At 34.9% G+C, this 19,982-nt stretch overlaps 2 protein-coding genes across 2 annotated transcripts; both read left to right on the forward strand.

The window, feature by feature from the left end:
• The first annotated feature begins 1,760 nt into the window (after positions 1–1,760).
• On the forward strand, positions 1,761–7,200 carry LOC116127983 (kinesin-like protein KIN-13B). The gene is made up of 12 exons (XM_031413645.1): positions 1,761–2,150; positions 2,226–2,399; positions 2,853–3,047; positions 3,338–3,445; positions 3,838–3,915; positions 3,996–4,077; positions 4,605–4,764; positions 4,852–5,154; positions 5,392–5,610; positions 5,723–6,224; positions 6,306–6,371; positions 6,450–7,200. The coding sequence occupies exons 1-12, from the start codon at positions 2,019–2,021 to the stop codon at positions 6,627–6,629; spliced, it is 2,199 nt and encodes a 732-aa protein (XP_031269505.1). The 5' UTR covers positions 1,761–2,018; the 3' UTR covers positions 6,630–7,200.
• Positions 7,201–11,890: 4,690 nt separating this feature from the next.
• On the forward strand, positions 11,891–13,125 carry LOC116127945 (heat stress transcription factor C-1). The gene is made up of 2 exons (XM_031413603.1): positions 11,891–12,211; positions 12,304–13,125. Exons 1-2 carry the CDS (start codon positions 12,008–12,010, stop codon positions 13,033–13,035), a joined length of 936 nt encoding a protein of 311 aa, XP_031269463.1. The 5' UTR covers positions 11,891–12,007; the 3' UTR covers positions 13,036–13,125.
• Positions 13,126–19,982: the final 6,857 nt, after the last annotated feature.

The following is a 19,982-nucleotide window of genomic DNA, read 5'->3' on the forward strand; positions in this document are numbered from 1 at the left end:
AGAACACTTATAAGTATCAGTGTATTAATTTAGGGCCATGAAGTGAATTCAAACTTTGAGTTTCCATTATATATTACTTATAATCATTTAATGATTAAAATGAAACACATCCTTTTTATATATATACATAGATGATAAATTGTTTGATTATATTTAAACAACATTAATTGCTAATGCTATTAGGTGGTGATAAAAACAACTTTATCATAGTTTTAATAAAAAAATGATTTTTTCTTTTCCTTTTTATGCGTGGGATTAATTTAAGCGAAATTTAAAATGTCAATTTATGTCCGAATTCAAATCTTGGATTCCTCTTAGCAATGACAAAAGACAAATCTAACATTAGAGAAGGTGATAGTGAGATTATTGATGTAATCTTTGTAATGCTTAAGTGAGTAATATGCACACGATAAATTATAATATGATCAATAAATTGGGATATATGAAGTATTTATGTGAAAAATACTATAACTTAAGTCAATTTACTAAAAGATACCTAGTATTTTTCACCTATTTGGACCTCATATTTTTATCCCTAACATAACTAATGTTGTAAAATGCATGATTGTTGATGTAGGACTTTATGTAGAAGCATGATTTTGATTCAAATAATATTTATTTAATAATATACCATTAATATTTTTCTATTAAATATACATGTATTTGAAGGCGGTGTTGCTCTATTTGTTATGACATAGTAAGATAAATTAAACGAATCCCATTTCGAATTCAATTTTCCCTCCCTTAGTTGTGTAATATCCCACACTAGTGACCTTATCCCGAAAATCTTGAGTATCCTACATGGACCGTCCAAAATCCCAAACAATATGATCTATAAGTTTTGAAATTTTAGTTGAAGTTTGGTAAACGTATTTATCAGTCCTCATATTCTAAAAACTAACACTTTTAATTCAGAAGTTTTCAAATAGTGCCATTTATCTTCTTTTAATTCTAACATAAATGACATAAAACTAATGAATAAAGAGTAAAATTGATAATTAATGTATAAATGTCACATGTCAACATCTCTTGTCTTATTTATCTTTCATTTCTCAAAATTTAACTCCTTAACGAGAGCAAAAGTTTGACAATTAATATTTTTATTGTAATATAATATATTAAAGGGTATTTTAGTTTTTTGACATGATTTTAATGCTAAGGACTAAGGAGGTAAATGTTACCATTTAAAAAATCAAAATTAAATGTGTTATTTTTTAGAACCCAAGGACCGCATATAGTTTTAACTCTCTAATATACAGGTCTACTCGTGGTTCCTAAGTTCAAATAAGAAAATTGCAAAATGGGCTCCACCCAAATAATAAAAACCTAAAAATGGGGGAAAGATCTACGGTAAAGAACACAGACAGACAGCATCTTCAATCACACAATCCGCGATTCACTAAAGTGGGTCATGCACTAAGCGACGTGAAGACCAACAACTCTGCCCGACACACACTTGGTATACTTGACCTCTTCTGCCCCAGCACAGAACCGACCTCATGCGCGCTTGTAACCACGCTCTTCTTTACTCACGTGGTCCGGCGCTCCACTTTGCTTACCAGATAAAGGTCAAAAGAAAGGATATCAGAAGACAAACATAATCCATTCCACTCCATTCACTCATTCAAAAAAAAAAAAAAAAAAGAAAAACAAGTGGGCCCAGCCACGCGTTGTATTCCCTCTTCGCTGACAGTAATGACACGCGCCTATCTCTTATTTACGTACTACTGTTTAAACAACACCTCGAGAGTTGGCCCGGTCTTTCTTTTCAAAGTTTCAAAATCATTTCTCTCAACATTCTTTGTTTAAAGAGAACAAAAGCTTTCAAAATATCATTACGCTAACTCTAACCACCTCCATTACAGCTTCTTTTCTTTCTTTTTTGGTGTTTTGTTAACTATTTAATTTATTTTTGTTTGAAATAAAGTTTTGAAGCTTTGTTTTGTACTGTGCGGCCGGCAATTTTTCTTCGAGTTTAAGGAGAGAGACGACTTTGATCGGAAGTATATTGAGAGAAAATGAACGTGGTGGGGAGACCGATGTCAAGATCTAATACGACAGCGCATCACCACCGTCAGTACTCGGACAACTTCCTAGACTCATCCTTCAATGTGAAATGGCTTCAATCTTCAAACGTTCCTCCTTCTCAGGTGTTCGTTGCTCTCTAAAGTATTCATTTTACTTTAATGTTCAGACTCTGATGAAAAGATGCGTTTAATGTACAGGAGTTTGGTTTATACGGAGGAAGGATGAACAGAAAGTCACCGGACCCAACGACGCCGCCGCTTTCTTCGCGGTCTACGAGTCTCAGGAGGACTGGCGATGACTACGTGTCTCATGGTGAGCTCAGCCCTGGCTTGCTGGATCTGCATTCCTTCGATACGGAGCTTTTACCTGAGGTCAGCTCTTTTTAGATTCTCATGAATATTTTTTTAAATAAAATATTTTATTATTTAGTTACATGCATTAATTTTTTGGATTATTCAATTGAATTTTAGCCATAATCTTTTACATAATGTTTGAGACACAGTTAGGTTGCTTTGAAATGTATCAGTTTCAACTTTCCATTGTGATTTTAATGATGGGAGTATTTTCCCATTTTATTGGTAGCTTACAGTATGATCATGGTCACAAACAATTCATATCAGGCATTGAGTCCTCGAACGGATTTTCTTTTTGTCTATATTTTGTTTGATACCTATTTCAGTCCTACAATTTCAAGCCCTTAGAGCATGAGTAATCGCATCAAGTACATAACTTTTGCTCTTTTAATTCATTAAACATGACGTGTTTTGCGATGAATTGAAATTGCATTTGATGGCTACTGATGTCTTCATATATTCCACCACTAGATGCCGGCTACCCGAGTGCATGAAGGATACTCTCTCCATCAGCCAGTTTATGGTAAAAGTTTCGATGACTCTGAACCAAATTTCTCTAAAAACAAGCTTGCAAATAGATCACGAGGTGTTCCGGAGAATAGCCTTCTTAAAAGTTTCTCGGCAGATAAAGAAAGATCCAACAATGTTGCTAAGATCAAAGTTGTGGTAGGTCACTTACATGTCATTTAAATGTTTTTCTTATTTTTTAGTTGGTTATATCAGTGTGGCATTTAATTGACTATTTGGCAGAGCAAGCTCCTTAATCACAGCCAGTGACAAGTTTTAACTTGTGATGTTAAAATTTATAGCTAAGTTTCTTGGTAATGTATAAAGAAATAAAATGGTAATTTGAGGTTCGGAATTCAAATAGGATATCAGTAATTCTGAATGTTTCTGCTGTGCTCTGCTATGTTGTTTCTAAACTATTAAACGGATTGTGATTATGTCAAATGCAGGTGCGGAAGAGACCCTTGAATAAAAAGGAAATGGCTAAGAAAGAAGAAGACATCATTACCATAGAACCACATTCCAATTCTCTGACGGTTCATGAAACAAAACTGAAGGTGGGAACCCACAAGGGATCATTTTGTAACTGTTTTTTAAAGATTTGGAGGGACTTTTTTTTAAGTCATTAATCCAGAGGTCACATGAATTTACTTCTGCCACAACTTTTTTGTAGATGCTTAGGTTTGTTGTGTGTGGGTTAGTGTTAGTGGATTCATGACATTGGAGATGGAAAGTAAAAGTGAAGGGTACATAAGTTGCTGAATTCCTTAGCTGTCATGATGCCTTTATTGATGTCTCCTCAGTTCTAATATATTTTTTTTTCTAACTTTTTTTTTGAAAATAATTCATCGTTGACTATCTTTCTCCACAATAATTTTATATGCTAATAGGAAGTTTGTGTGATTTAGTTCCTGTTTCTCCTCAAAAGTCCAATTTACTGTCCCTGCAGGTTGACTTGACAGAGTATGTTGAGAAACATGGATTTCTTTTTGATGCTGTGCTCAATGAAGATGTTTCAAATGAGGAGGTGAGTTTATGATTAGGCTTGGCTACTATTGCTAGTGTAATCAAGCTGAATTTACTGGATTTCTGCTCTTACTCTTGCAGGTATATTCTGAGACTGTGGAACCCATAGTCCCACTAATTTTCCAACGAACAAAAGCAACTTGTTTTGCGTATGGGCAAACTGGTAAGTGGTCTGGGTATCCTCAACTGGCAATAAGTAGTCTCAGATGCTTTGACATTCTTGCTGCTTTTACTCATATGCAGGATATCTTAATAAATCAGATTACAATGATTGTAGTACATGAACATAGATATGTCTTTCTCTATTGTACAAGGAAATCCATGACTATACCTTTTTATATATGGCTGTGGATTTGAATACTATTCTTTTGTGGAAAACATCACAAATTCCTATTAACTTCTTTATTAAGCATATGAGAATATGTGGATATCCTCTGGACATTATTCTTGAATATTGTCGGAATACTCCATACGCTTTGTCCTAACATACAATTTCTCCTGAAAATTTAAGTGTATTATTTGTTTGGGATAGAAATATTTGTATGGTCTTCAAATGTGGTATGATAGTATTTCAACATATTTTGTAAGTGGAGTGCAGATATAAATGCCATATCTTTATCTTCTTTCAAATGCTAAGTTGTTTTACAACATTGTTAATCAGCTTGAGTTGATATAGTTTTTCTTGTTCAGGTAGTGGAAAGACTTACACTATGCAACCACTTCCCATAAAAGCATCCCAAGATATTCTAAGATTAATGCACCACAGACATTGGAACCAAGGATTCCAATTGCATGTCAGCTTCTTTGAGATTTATGGTGGGAAAGTTTTTGATCTCCTGAATGATCGAAAGTAAGTTATTTCAGTTTGTGTTGTAGTGGACTACCAAAAGAAAAGCTGCAGTCATTATATTCCTGCATGGAATTTTAAATTTTGCAGGAAGCTATGCATGAGGGAGGATGGGAAGCAGCAGGTGTGCATAGTGGGTTTGCAAGAATACAGAGTATCACATGTTGAGACTATTAGGGAGTTGATCGAGAAAGGAAATGCCACAAGAAGCACTGGCACCACTGGTGCAAATGAGGAGTCCTCCCGTTCACATGCTATACTTCAGCTTGCCATCAAGAGATCAGCTGATGGCTCTGAATCAAAGCCTGCTCGACTTGTGGGAAAGTTGTCTTTCATAGATCTTGCTGGAAGTGAGCGGGGAGCTGATACTACTGATAACGATAAACAAACAAGGTATCTCTCAAGATGTTTAATTACTTCTTTATCTGGATATTAAAGCAGCGCCATTTTATGGTTCTTAAAGCAATAGCACTATGAGTCCTCTTGCGAGAGATTCTCTATGTCCAAAGGTTCTCAAACTGGATGGCCTGGTCTTGTTCTTTTTGTTTTACTTTTGAGAGTTTCTGAGTACCAATGTTTACAAAACCTGGGGAATTCAATGAATAATTAACTATTCGTGTCTATTTGCAGAATGGAAGGTGCAGAAATAAATAAAAGTTTACTCGCTTTGAAAGAATGCATTAGAGCTCTGGACAATGACCAGGGTCACATACCTTTCAGAGGGAGTAAACTGACTGAAGTTCTGAGAGATTCATTTGTTGGTGACTCACGCACTGTAATGATATCATGTATCTCACCGAGCTCTGGTTCATGTGAACATACTCTCAACACACTGCGATATGCTGACAGGTAATTGGTTCTTTGGACCCAGACCCACCTCCTTGCTTTCCACAAAGAGGAGGGTTACAGTGGAAACCAACTTCTTTTTTCACTCTTATTCTGATGGATACAAATATTCCAGGGTGAAGAGTCTTTCGAAGGGGAACAGCTCCAGAAGGGATCCACTATCTTCATCGTCAAATCTTAGAGAATCAACTGCATTGCTGTTATCTTCAGCTTTACCTACTAAATTATTATCTGACGACAATGTAACTGATCTTCCCAATGAAAAGAACAGGTTTGGATGGGCCAAACAGATTGACCGAGAACCATCTCCACCTTCTAATTTGGACCATGTTCCTAGTGGAAGGGCAGAGGGGAATTTGGCTGTGTCTGTACATTCAGATCATTACAAGTCTCAAAGAGGTGGTCAATATGACATTGCTGAAGATGATTATGATTACTCTGTAGAGACCTATGAACAAGAGAAACCATTGTTGATGAATAATAAGAAGCTAGAGAATCACCAAATGTTAGCTTTGGAGGATAGGCAGAAAACCGATGCTATGAAGAAGAGGAGGGATATTCCAGCCTGTGAGGCGAACAACTCTCATTCAGATGATGATCTTAATGCCCTCTTGAAGGTGATTATATTGTAGACGTCAGTATATCCTTTACAATCTGTTCTTCAATGGCCAAATGAAATTTATCTTCATGTGATTTAGGAAGAGGAAGATCTTGTGTCTGCTCACCGTAGACAAGTGGAGGAGACAATAGATATAGTTCGGGAGGTAAGTGAAAATCTTTTGTCCTGTCACATTTTATTTGTGCGCGATGGTCTGACTTTGTATATGGCCATATTTATGCAGGAAATGAATTTGCTGGTTGAAGTGGACCAACCGGGAAATCAACTAGATGTTTATGTTTCTAAATTAAATGCCATACTTTCACAGAAGGCTGCAGGAATTCTGCAACTGCAATCCCGATTGGCCCAGTTTCAAAAGCATCTGAATGAATATAATGTATTGGTATCTTCTTCCAGTAACTGATTAGTGAAAGCGCTAGGTCATGGCAATTGACTGATCGGAAGTGGAATTTGGTGGGAATTTGATATGATGAATAGATTTCTTTTCTGGTGGAGATTTTGTTCCCGGTATATGATCACTTCTCCTTGTCACATGTGGAATGTTGGCTTCTGCAGTGGGTGTTTGGAGTGAATATTTCTTTTCTTTTGATCTACATTACTGTTCCCTCAAGTCATTTGCTATCTTGACTTGTGAGCTAGAATAAATTAAATATAGATGCGTTTGCACATCGGCATCTCTTTGTAAAAGCTCAGCAGCAATGTAATATTTTTATTAACATAGATAAGAACAGTTGTTTGGTTCCCCAAGAAAGGGAAAAGAAAAAGAAAAAAGAGAGAGAAAATAACACCCCGTTTGGGTTGTTGATTTGGGTGTTTAACAGAGCCTGTAAATCTCGGGTGATGTTTTCTTTCCATGATAAGCTTTGTCCATAAGCCATGCTTAAACATGATGCATTAGTTAGATGTTTATAGAAACTGCTGCTTTGTACAGTAAAGAAAGGGAATTCATTTTATATGCAAAGAGTGTGGGAGACTGAATTCTCTCATCTCCTTTGTATAAAGCCAATGAAAACCAGTGCACTGTAACTCCATGTGACTTGTTTACTGTTTTGTTTGAATGGTAGTTAATATAGGTTTGCCTTGCGTTTCAATGGCTACAAATAGTTCAGTTCCACATCCGGGAAGACAAGTTTTGAGGCTTGTGATTTGACAATTTGTAATTGATGTTTGGTCCTCAGGAAGCGACAGATTGTCATGGTCAAGCTTTCCAGTGGCCACGTTGGTCATGAAAGCTACTCAAGTTTATCGTTTAGGCCAAGTTGTGCTCTTTGTTATAATAGATAAGAGTTGAATTTGGATCATACGAAGTACACACTTATTTATTTTGTTAATATTTCACCCCAATGTATATGCTCTCAGTTTCCCAAACCACAATTAAGCTATTAGGTATATGTTACCGACCCCTACTAATCACGTTTACAAAAGGAACATTAAAGGCAATCAGAGGGTGTGCGCAAGGGGAAGTTAGTGATCCACGTGGCAGGCATCATGCATTGGGTGTGACATGGGGATATAAATTGAGAGATTTCAATTGTAAAAGCATGAAAACTTTTGAGTATGAAATTAGGAGGAACTAACCCCTCCCAGAACTAGCTATCTTATTCGAATGTCATAGTGTTGTTTCCATTTTATTCATCAATCAATATTAATACAATATTCATAGGCAGCTCTACACTCTTCATTCATGTTTGAACATTGTTGTTTGAGTGTTGGATTACAAGTTGTGGGGTTGTGTTGAGTTTGAAGATCCAGGTTCTCAACAGTATATTACTCAAGAGGATTTGAATTCAATCTATGTCAAAACCCTATAAGGGTGATTACAAAAGAACACACATCATTAAAAAAAAAAAAAAAAAGTGTAGTCAGTGTCTTTATTTTAATGACAATCCCTTAATGAAAAAAAAAAAAAAAAAAAAAAACCTATGACTCAATGAACCAGAAACTAAACCTGGTCCCGGTGCAGGCACAAATATACAAGATTCTCTACCATAGTCGTACATATAAAATAAAAGATTAGGCTAAATTTTATAATCACCCTTTATATGTTTAATTTGACTAGTGAGAGTGAGTGCCAGCTGTTGCATCCAGCGAATCTGGTAAAATGGTAATGTTACAGTGTCGGCTAACCAATATAAAATGGTTGTCTTGGATCTGGATTTTGAAAAAGACATTGTTCTAACCTAGCGAGGCAGAAGGCACAGAAAACACATGAACCTGAATAATTGTGGTCTCAATTTTTTCAATTTTACTTAATGCTGAATTGCTGATAGAGAGGTGTCCCTTTTTTAGTTCAGAAATTATTAAATTAATACATTATATATTGATTATCTGCAGAATATGCCAACCAACCCAAACCCCACTTCAAAACCACTTTATTAGCTTCATGATTTAATTTTCATTGAATTTAGTAGCATAAGTCAAATTGAATCACAAAAAGCTACGCAAATAGTTTGAGTCTAGAAGTATAATTCATGTTGTTGTTATTAATATTATTATTTTTTAGTATTAAGAGGTGTTTGGATTAGTTGGAGCGCACTTTAGCTATTTTTTCAAGAATTGAAAATTATATTTCATTTCATGTTGTTATTGTTTCTTCCAAAACGATTTGATATATATTTTTATGAAATGTTTTACAGAGGTATATTTGTATATATCATAAGATATTTATATAAAAAAAACATTTATTCAGATACCCTTAATTTATAAAAGGCCCCTTGTATTTGTATACCCAACAGATGAAAGAAACTTAGAATTTGAGTGGCATCTATAAATTGGCCTGCCCTTAATTATTTGGAAATGTAATTGTGAACATGAAAGGACTTGCTGGGGACCTTTTGGTGTTAAATAGTTGCTACATTCACATATGACCTTACCAAATTAATTGAATTTGGAATCACAACAAATAAAGGAAGAAACAACTCTTTCTCTTTCATTAATAAGTTTCCCTTTCAAATAAAGGTCTTGTGTTCGAATTATTACTTACATGGATTCAATATGGGCTTGGATACCTCATATACTTAAAAAGGTTGACAAAAATACGAAAACTCTTGTATGAATTCATGGATTTTGCTTCTTTTTTGAAGAATTATATATCATCCAATGTTGATATTTTAGAAGAGTTGAGAAAAAAAGTTACTTTTAAGTTCATAAAATCGTGATAACATTATGTTCTTATTTATAAATCTTTCCACAACTTAATTCTTTATGACCAAAAGGAGACACATTTAGAATGAAAATCAGAATATAGATTTCTGTTCTCTAAAGAAAGGTCTGGTACGTAACTTATGATAATAATATTAATTATTGTTAATCATGTTGTCATAATCTAAGTCTTTACAGTACTTTGGATTCTAGCGACATACATATTTTGAATCAAATACAACCTTGTGGCTTTTATGATTCTTGTTTATCCAGTAATTTATTAACCTGCAAGTAAACCTAAATCCAAACGGTATTTACGTAATTATATACAAAATCTAAATATATGACCCACAAATCCGTGTAAAATCTTGAGTATTCCACTTCAGTGGGAGTCTTAAGAGACCAAGACTCAGACAATTAATTGCATTTTTAATATAATATACAGTATATGAAGTCGGTTATCGTCTAAATATGTTGAAGAAAAATTTGATTCAACAAACAAAATGATTGGGGGACGATCAAATCTGTGAGTTGGAAGTTGATCAAACTTGGACCATAAGAAAATAAAACCCTAAATTTTCTAATAACTTAACCAACCAATCAGAGACTAAATATATATTATATGTAAAAAGCATCATAAGGAAAGGTCTAGATATAAGGCAAAGCTTTACTTACGAATATGATCGATTATGGCTAGAAGCAGCTGTGTGATTAGACATTAAATAAATGGGATATTTCCTTAATCAAGTAAATATTATTGAGCGAAATATATTGTCATTGGTTCAGGTTACCAGACAATGACAGTTGACAGATAAGACAAAGGTTTTGATATGTAATCTATCAACACTCCAAGTCAAACCTAAGTAGATTGAGGAGTAATATTGGGTGGTTAAGTGACCTTGCCGCCTGGGGAAACTCTGAGTGGGACATGTCTCAGACCGTGATGTTTAACAGCATCCACAAATGGGATCTGGGAAATCAGATTAATGCTTCAATTAACTGTTATCCTCACTCCAAAAGTAGCAGCAAATTTTGACTATTAAGATTTTGCAAAGATATTATGACTTCACCGGTAAAAGCTCCCTCCGAATCACTCTCATCATATGTAAAAAGAAGTGGGTTCGACTTGAGAGTGTAAAATTATATATGGTTTGATTGAGGGGAAGATTGGTGATGATCTCACAGCAGCACGTATATATATATATATATATACTTGAGAGTGTAAAATTATATATGGTTTGATTGAGGGGAAGATTGGTGATGATCTCACAGCAGCACGTATGTATATATATATATATCTTGTCAACTATCAAGTAATCTTTTTCTTTATGCTTAGATATGGTTTTGCTTGTAATGTGGGTCAGTGTTTTGTTTAATGAGATTTGATCCCAGTTTCTGATTTGGGTAAGAGATGAATACCTCTCTTTACTTAAAGAAGAAAGCAGAATTAAACAAGTTGTTGACCATCATTTAACAAAGTCAATAATCATTTCTTTGTTTCTTACCTAAGAGTAATTTATTTTATACGCAGATTTAGAAATTAAATAAATAATACATTACCTGGAGACAAGCGTAGGTTTGGTTTATTATAAATGTGTTCCCCAAGCTGGAAACACCAATGTAAAAAACTGAAAAAAGGTAGGGCTACGACGTGGCGGAATCACTGAGCAACACATAACGATTCCTTTATGCGCCAACGCACACGAGCAGTCTTGCTTCTAAAGTTAAATTATTAAATTCGAACCCAAATCCAATTCCCTATGTTTGCACTTTGCCCCCTCTTATTTTCTTTTTTTACCCTTTCTTCTCTTTTATCTAATAAATCTTTAAAATTCACCCTTACTCGCTTTACAAGCGCGTGCTACTTTCCTCTTTCGCGCAGCATTTGGTAGATTTAAATTTAAATTAATATGATTAAAAAAAAAAAAAAGAATTTTCCATATTAAATTGCACGTGTTAAATTAAAAAAAGAAAAAAAGATTGATGATTCATGGATTGAGTGGGTCTAAAATTAATTACCAATGGTAGAATTGAGTCAATTGAAAACATATAAATGGTTAATATATCATCAATTATTTTATTAAAAACAAAAGATCAATAGTAACGTAGACCAATCAGAATGAGACACCATAATGTTACAATTTAATTAATTAATTAAATAGTAATCACAATCAAAGCTCCGTTGTCGTTTAGCATTCACCTATTTATAACTTTAAAAAGAACAGCTGGGGACAAAGCAACCAATTAAAAGAGCACACATTTAACATCATGTGCGCGTGGGAAAGGAAAGCACTGCTCATTGAAAATATCTAACATTGGGGACCATGACGTGGAGCCAAAGTTGATAAAAGCGGAGCAAAGTGGGTCCCAGCTCGTGACTCAGGAAATATCCAAACCGTCAGGATTCGTGCCACGATTACTCATGTAACTGTACATGCGTCCACTTATATATTACGGTGGTGCCTCAACTCCGTAAAAGCGAATGCAACTAATGCCCATCACACTTTTCCCTTCTTACTTCTTAAAAAACTGCCCTTTTTTAATCACATTACACAAGTAAGAGCAGCCAACTTTTCAAAACGCAGGGAGAGAGAAAAAAAGGAGGTTAACTTGAGGAGGTGCATAGCAATAGTATATGGGATGGAGTCCAACAACGTAATCGCACCGTTCGTTATGAAGACTTATATGATGGTCAATGATCCAACGTCTGATATGTTAATCACCTGGGGTAGAGCCAACAACAGCTTCATCGTTGTCGAACCTTTGGATTTCTCACAGAGGGTCTTACCGGCATACTTCAAGCACAACAATTTCTCTAGCTTTGTTCGTCAACTCAATACTTATGTGAGTTCTTTCTCAACACAAACATTTGTTATAGGATTTGTTGTAGAATCCAAAATCTTTATAATATGTTTTTACTGTAATTATGATATCAGGGTTTTAAAAAGGTGGATCCGGATAGATGGGAATTTGCGAACGAGTGGTTTCTTCGAGGCCAAAAGCACTTACTGAAGAACATAGTAAGGAGAAAGCACAGTAAAAGTCCGTACATGCTGGCGAAAAGTGAAGATTTTGACGATGAAGAAATAATCATGGAGATAGAAAGGTTAAAGCAAGAACAGAAGTCGTTAGAGGAAGAGCTCCAAGGGATGAACAAGCGTTTAGAAGCCACGGAGAGACGGCCGCAACAGATGATGGCTTTTCTTTACAAAGTCGTTGAAGACCCTGACCTTCTTCCTCGCATGGTAATTGAAAAAGAACGAAGCAAGAAACAACTGGGTGAAAAAAAGAGACGGCTGATGATTTCTTCATCACCGTCTTCTTCTTCAGGCATGGGTTTATCAAGTTCAATAAAGTCTGAAGAGGACGAAGTGGGAACCCTGGGAGTAATATCATCACCGGATTCAGGCTTTGATATTGATCATAACATGTGTCAATCATCACCATCACCGTCACCAGAAAATTCAATAGAATGGTTAGGGCAAAGACAACTAAATTATGGGTGTGCAGCGTTTCCTACTGCCATTTCGGCGGTTCCGGCAAGCGCTGGTTTTGGAAATCCTATGGCGGTGTCGAGGCCAGGAAATAGTATCTCTTATTTTGGAGAAATGGTGGAGGCAAGTCCACCACCACCTTATCCATTTTCGCTGTTAGAAGGTGGCTTTTAGTTCCTTATCACAAGAATTATGTTGGATTCTACCTCTTGTATTAATTTTTTTTTTTTTTTTTTTTTTGCTCTTTTTCCTTTTCGTTTTATAATGTTTTTTTTTTTTTCCTTTTGTTGGAAAAAAAAAAGTGAATAATTATGTGTTTAATATGTAGTTGGATCATGTTTAGAGCTTTATTGTGTATATATATGACACGGTTCGACAATTATAAAAATGATATTGATTTATTAAAAAAATAATCCTTTCACGTTCTTCATTTGGATTTTTTTAATCTGAAGGTTAGGTAATAAAGATAGTCTATATTGTTATATATAGAAAGTCTTTGTAAAATTTGCAGGCAAAAATGCTTGACTACTTTGCCAAATTTGGTAGAATAATAGAATTGAATATGTTTTAATACAAATAAGATTAAAAAAAGAAAAGAAAAAAGAAATGAAGAATGGCAACAGGAATGGGAATGGGAAAAACAAGAATGAATAATTAGGTGTTAGTTAAAGTGAAAAGCAGAGAATCCATTTGTAACCCACGTGACGACGACCCTTTGGTGCCCATAAAGACAGCGCCAGATTTCACGGTTGCATAAGCTTCCCTTAATAAATATGGTAGGACCATTTTACCCTACCCTACCTTTGCCGCATTTTCCTTTCTCTTATTATCGCAATTTTCATTGACTATTTCTCCAGAGTCAAACATTATGACCAATCATAAACCACAAACTCTTCAAGTAAGTAAATCCTCCTCTTCCTTTTCAATTTTCTTAATATTGGGACAGCTTTGAAGGTGACGACTGATTAACGTGAGTGATTCATCATGTTCGTCCAAACCTTTAAGGGTCTACTTAGACGCGTGTCCAAAATCCCATTAAAAGTGGGTCCCAGCACTTGACAATAATGGAAAGGTTCGTTGGGACTCTTTCTTTTCTTTTATTTTATATTAATATATGAGTGGCACAAAGGCATCTCTCTCTCTCTTTTTTTCTCAAGTAACTCTTTTTTTCACTTTTTGTATGGGGACCACTCCTCTCGGCTGATGCGTCCACGTGGGGTTTAAGAGAGTGGATGGATACGTGTTCAGTTCCCAATGCATCACTTTTTGTCCTCCTCCTAAATTTTTCACAAGATACCTTGTGACCGCTGATGTGGTGCTCCTCTGGCATACACAATCATGGTGGACATTGATAGAACCCATCCTTCACCAGGCCCCACCACGTGTCTATCTGATGGTTGGCTTGCCTATCTAAGTATCACTGATGGATGGATGGCATACCTAGTATTAATTTTTTAAAATAACTCTTTACCATTTTTATTAATTTTAAAGACTTATTTGAGATTAATTAAGTGGAAGAGAATATAAGAAATATAAGTGGACACAGATTTTGAGGATTTATAAAGCGAAAAAGGAGAGTGATACCTGTCACTGGCCAATCCCAGGAAGGTCATTGTCTCTAAGGGTAGGGAAATCCGGACCATGTATTAGGCTAGCTGTGTTGTTTTTTTCAATAATTTTTATTTTACTAATTAAATGGTGGTTCTAAGATGGACCACGTATCCAACTTCATTAGCTTAATTTGATGACCATAATATATTATTAAACAATTGTTGGCGGTTGAATTTTAGACTAATTATACATTATGCCTTTAATTTAATCATTGATGTTGAATGAGTATGTGACTTCTTTTTTTTTTTTTAATGACCAAGGTGTCTGTGTTAGTCTAATTTCTGAGTATTTGACTTTTGTTATGCCTAATTTCTTGTACACATTTGTTCTTATTATCAATTGGGATGTTAACCTTCAACACATGGAATTTACTAAAAATGAATTCCAAATTTTATTTTATATATATAAATTTTAATTATTTTTAACATTCTTTATAAGTTAAGAAGAATATATTTCAAATGCCCACTCATCAAAATTTTCAACCATTGAATTACTTTAAATATAAAATATATAAAATATTATAAAAAATTTAAGTTAAGATATATATATATATATAAGATTGATAAATATTGATGATGAAACTATTGCCTCTCTTAGACTCTTCTTGTGATATTTGTTTAATCAGTGTTGCAATATGAATATAAGATATTTCTAATAGATCACAAGCCTATATATAAATTAAATTTTGTGATAAAGTGAACTCAATGGCTTAAATTCAAAGCTCCGTCGTTATATAAATTCAACTCTTTTTTTTTTCTTTGTTTGATAAGAATGAAACATCCATTCCACAACATACAAGGCATACATATGAGATTACATCATACATATGAAAGCCATAAACTAGAAATCAAACAAACTAATCTAACTAGATATTAATATGGCTTGTCCTAAAGACAAATTTTCAAAATACTCGTTGGGCAAGAAGATAACCAATTTAGAGGCAGAGAATCTGATGCTTTTAACCTTGCAACCTCATGTGCTAACATATTAGCTTTCCCTCTGGTCCACTGAAACCGAACTAAGGAACAACTGAGGGTTAGGTTGTGAATCTCTCTCACAATTCCATCAATTTCCCAAAAAACATGTTCCTCCTATAGGCCTTAATAAGATCTAAACAATTTGTTTCCAATAAGACCTCAGTTAAACCCAGATTGGAAACCAAAACTATAACTTCCATAAAAGCTAATGCCTCGGCTACAAGGGGTGCTGTTGTAGAAAATTTTGATGCTTGCCTAATTAAAAGCATACCTTTGTCGTCTCTTATTATAATTTCCATCGCTTTTTTATGAGAGTACTTCTTAAAAGCTGCATTGCAATCGATTTTAATCCAATTAGTAAGGGGGGGGGGGGGGGGGGTGTTGCTGTGCTCCAATTATTGCAGAATAAGGTGAAGTTTGGGGGCTCAATCATGTTTATAGTTGGCTTGCATGATTCGACTTACACATTTAACATTTTAACTTGTTGAACTGCCTGCATTGGATTAATTTTTGCTCCATTAAACACTTCATTTCGTATTGAGAATTTTTCCAACAACCAGTCTTCCAGTTTGTGAACATGAAGGCTTTTGACATCTCATCGAAACTCAGTGGCAAACCAGACCGGGAGAGTCCATGCGCATCCCAGAACAAGATGTTCCAATGATTCTACAACATCATGATAGATTGGGCATAAAGAGTCTGATGCTATTTTCTTCTTAAACAAATTGTCCTTGGCCGATGCTGCATTATTGGATAGTTGCCACATAAACACTTTTATCATTTCTAATGTTTGTAGGCCTCAAATCTCCTTCCAAAGTCGTTTGTCAACCACCTGGGATGTAAAAGTAATATTATTATGGCTAAGAAGTGCCTCTCTGGATTGGTGATAATTTGTGTCTTTACATTATAGATTCCATTGGACAAGTGAGGCCATATAATGCAATCAGATTCAGAGTTTCAATTCATCTGAATAGCAACTACTTTTTTTGCATTATCAGCCCCATAAACTTCAATTAATTTATGATAATCCCATGTTCTACCAGAAGATGAAAACAACTTCTTCAATTTCTGATTGGTTTTGACAATGGGCTTAATCTTGCATTCCTGATGGCATCCAATTGTCATCTATAATTCGAATAGAGTTGCCATTATTCACTTTCCAAATTGCTTTCTCCTTGAGAAGGTTTCTTCTAGACAACTGACTCTTCCAATCCCAGGAGCTATTCTTTTTGCATTTTGCCTTCTAAAAGTGTTTATGAGGAAAATAAATGGCTTTTAAGAGGATTTAGGAATGGTGATAGAGAGAAATAGGAAATCAAATAAGCTGGAAATTCACCAAATGTCATTTTTACAGAAACTTACATCCAAGTTTGGAATGACTGACTCTAGAGTTGTTTTTATACCCTTAGCAAGTCATTTTATACTTAGCAAAGTGCAATGTCCTAAAATAGATACTAAATTGATAAAAAAGGAGAACATTCCCTATGCTAATACAATAGACTCAACAATGTATGCTATGATTAGTACAAGAGTAGACCTAGCCTTTACTATTTCTTTACTAAGTAGATACATGTCTAATCTTGTAATTGAGCATTGGGTTGCGTTGAAATGACTTTTAAGATACATAAATAGTTTTGTGCATGTTGGTTTGGATTATTGCAAAAGAAATATTGTACTTGATCTGGTTGGTATGTAGATTCTAATTTTGCTAGTGACAAAGATACTAAAAAATCTACAACAGCATACTATTGTACTCTTAGTGGGAATTGTGTGAGCTAGAAGTCACAATTATAGCCCTTGGTTGCTTTATCCACAGCAGAGGCTGAATATGTGGCTGTAACTGATGCGTTTAAGGAAGCAATTTGGCTGCAAGGTATTCTGAAAGAGGCTAACCTGTTGGAAGGGCTTGTGACTGTATATTCTGATAGTCAAAGCGCCATCCACCTATGTAAAAATCCAATGTATCATGAGAGGACTAAACACGTGGATGTGAGGTTCCCATTTGTGAGAGATCTTATCTCAAGAGGCCAATTGAACCCGCTGAAGATCCTAACTGAGGAGAATCTGACTGACATGGGGACTAAGGTGGTGACTACCACTAAGTTCAAGAATTGCTTGGACTTACTTCATGTCAGGTAAGGTAATAGAGTTGAGAATGAACATTGGAGATGCTTGTTACACTAATTGGGTACTGCTCATAAGGGGTGTGTTGGCTTCAAGGTGGATATTGTTAATGAATAAAGCCATTAAATGGTGCCGCATACTTAATCCCATGCGCTGCCGTTTTGGGTGCTGCTCCTTTTAAATCCTGGCCACTATTTTGCATCAGATCCAATGGCTGCCTCTTCCCTATTTGGTCACCGTATAAAAGCTGAACATTCTGCTGGTTTGTAAATAGATTTTTTGTTCTCTTCTTTGGGTATTATTTGCTTTCTGCTAGGGTTCTTATTAAGCACTCAAATCTTGTGTAATTCTTGGGCGATCTGGTGAATCGTTTTGTAAATGTTGTGTTTCCTTTCGATTAAGAGGATTGGGTTAAATTTCTCTTAGTATTTATAAAGGTTACCATAAGTGAGCGTATATCTAGCGATTGAGAGAGATTTATGAGTTCTTCTGAGTTTGTAATCCGTAAAAACATTCTTGATACATAGTGCAACGAGCCTTAGTGTTTTGGACCTCAATATTGACGTAGCTTGTTCAAATATTGAACAAGTGAACCACAGTAATTGTTTGTGTCTTTGATTCTTCTTTAATCTTGTGTTTGTGATTGAATTGACAGTAGATTAAGTGTAAATTTGATCTCAAAATGAAGTCTTCCTTACAACGTTTTCATTCATCACCTATCTTGCCATAACCATAGCAGAAATTAGGAATTTTTCAAACTTAAGAAGACCTATATGTTGCCTAGTTATTTCCTATCACCCAAAGCCCAGTTGCTAACGGTTTCATAACATCAAGAACACTCTCACCCTTAGTAAGCTGCCAACCAGCCTATCTTACCATACATATTTTCTGCTTGAAGAACTTCACCAATAAAACCTATTTTCATGGCATTATTTGTGCTTAACTTAGCTAATGGTAAGCCATTTATTTGTACCTAGAACGGGGCTCTTGTAAGTCAATCTCTTATAGTGTAACATGAGGGACCCAACACTATAAATTAAGAAGAGCCCTTAAAACTTCCATGGAATGTCTGAAGAATCTATTTTGGTTTCTCTTCGTCTGCAAAAGTGAACAAGAACATGTTGGGACCAATATCAATAATGGAAAGCCCTTGAGGCTCGGCCCATCCCTTATGAATCATGCCCTTGATTGTATTCAGTTCAATATCTTGTCTCCATAATTTTCCCTATCGGACCTTTTGGTAGTGAGTGAACCTGCTTCCTTCTATCCTCTATTTCCGCACCTGATCATCATTTTTATCCTGATTGCTGCCTCTATCTTCTGGCTGTGGATTGTTAATTGGCATTGTGATAGTGAGTGAGATTGCAATAACGATAATTTAGTAGTGAACAAGCCCAGGGACATGGCCACACTATACCTATGGGTTAATTGAACCCACTCAAACTTTGAAAAAAAAAATTTGTATTTATAGTATTTACAATTTTGACTCAACTTAAATTCATATTGACCCCACTCAAACTTTAAAAAAGAAATAAAAAAGGCTTTATATTATATAATATTTACAATTTTGATGCCACTTAAATTCATATTGACCCTATGTGTTTATTGTATTATCAATTTAAATGTTTTGAACTCATTCACAAAAATCCGACTACTTCCTTGATGAGAACCTAAGCTTCACTCAGAAGTAGCTCTTACGAAGAAGAGAGGGAGCTCCCAACAAGGAGAGAAAAGAATAAAGATACTGATAAAAATGTTTCTTATTATTATTGTTAAATTCGACTCTCAAAATTGTTTGATTTATTGGTGTAATTAGGGGATTATTGTATGGCCTAACATATGACATGACTATGGGGGGTGTTTGTCTGAGCTTATAAACTGGTCAAACTAGCTTATAAGCCCTAAAATTAAGCTACCTGTTTGTTTTAACTTTTTTGGACTTATAAGCCAAAAAAAAAAGTTGGGAGGAAGGTTTTTTTTTTCCTGCTTATAAGCACTTTGCTTATGGCTAGTTTGATTAAGTATATACCACATTATCCCTATTTAATTTTAAAATTTCATCATATACCATTATTTTTATATTTCAAATAGGTCATGTTACTATAGATCTGTTTGTCTTCGGTATTGATTGGTGAGGTAAAATACAACATTCACTACAAAAAGCAAAAATCTTCTTCCGTTTCATACGAAGGTTTTAGGGTTCATTGCTTTCTCTCATCAACAAGGTAAATACCCATCAGACTCTCTTCAGTAATGCTCTATCGCAATATACTCTGTAAAACCCACTTCAATTCATTTAAATATCCCCATTTTAAGCTTTGTTTTTTGATTCATTTTTTTTCATTTGGGTCTGTTTAAATTGATGAATTACCTTAATTGAGCTTGTTAATGTTTTTGTTTTTTTTTTTT

Source organism: Pistacia vera, unplaced genomic scaffold (assembly GCF_008641045.1).
Source record: "Pistacia vera cultivar Batoury unplaced genomic scaffold, PisVer_v2 Contig196, whole genome shotgun sequence".
Classification (NCBI taxonomy): domain Eukaryota; kingdom Viridiplantae; phylum Streptophyta; class Magnoliopsida; order Sapindales; family Anacardiaceae; genus Pistacia; species Pistacia vera.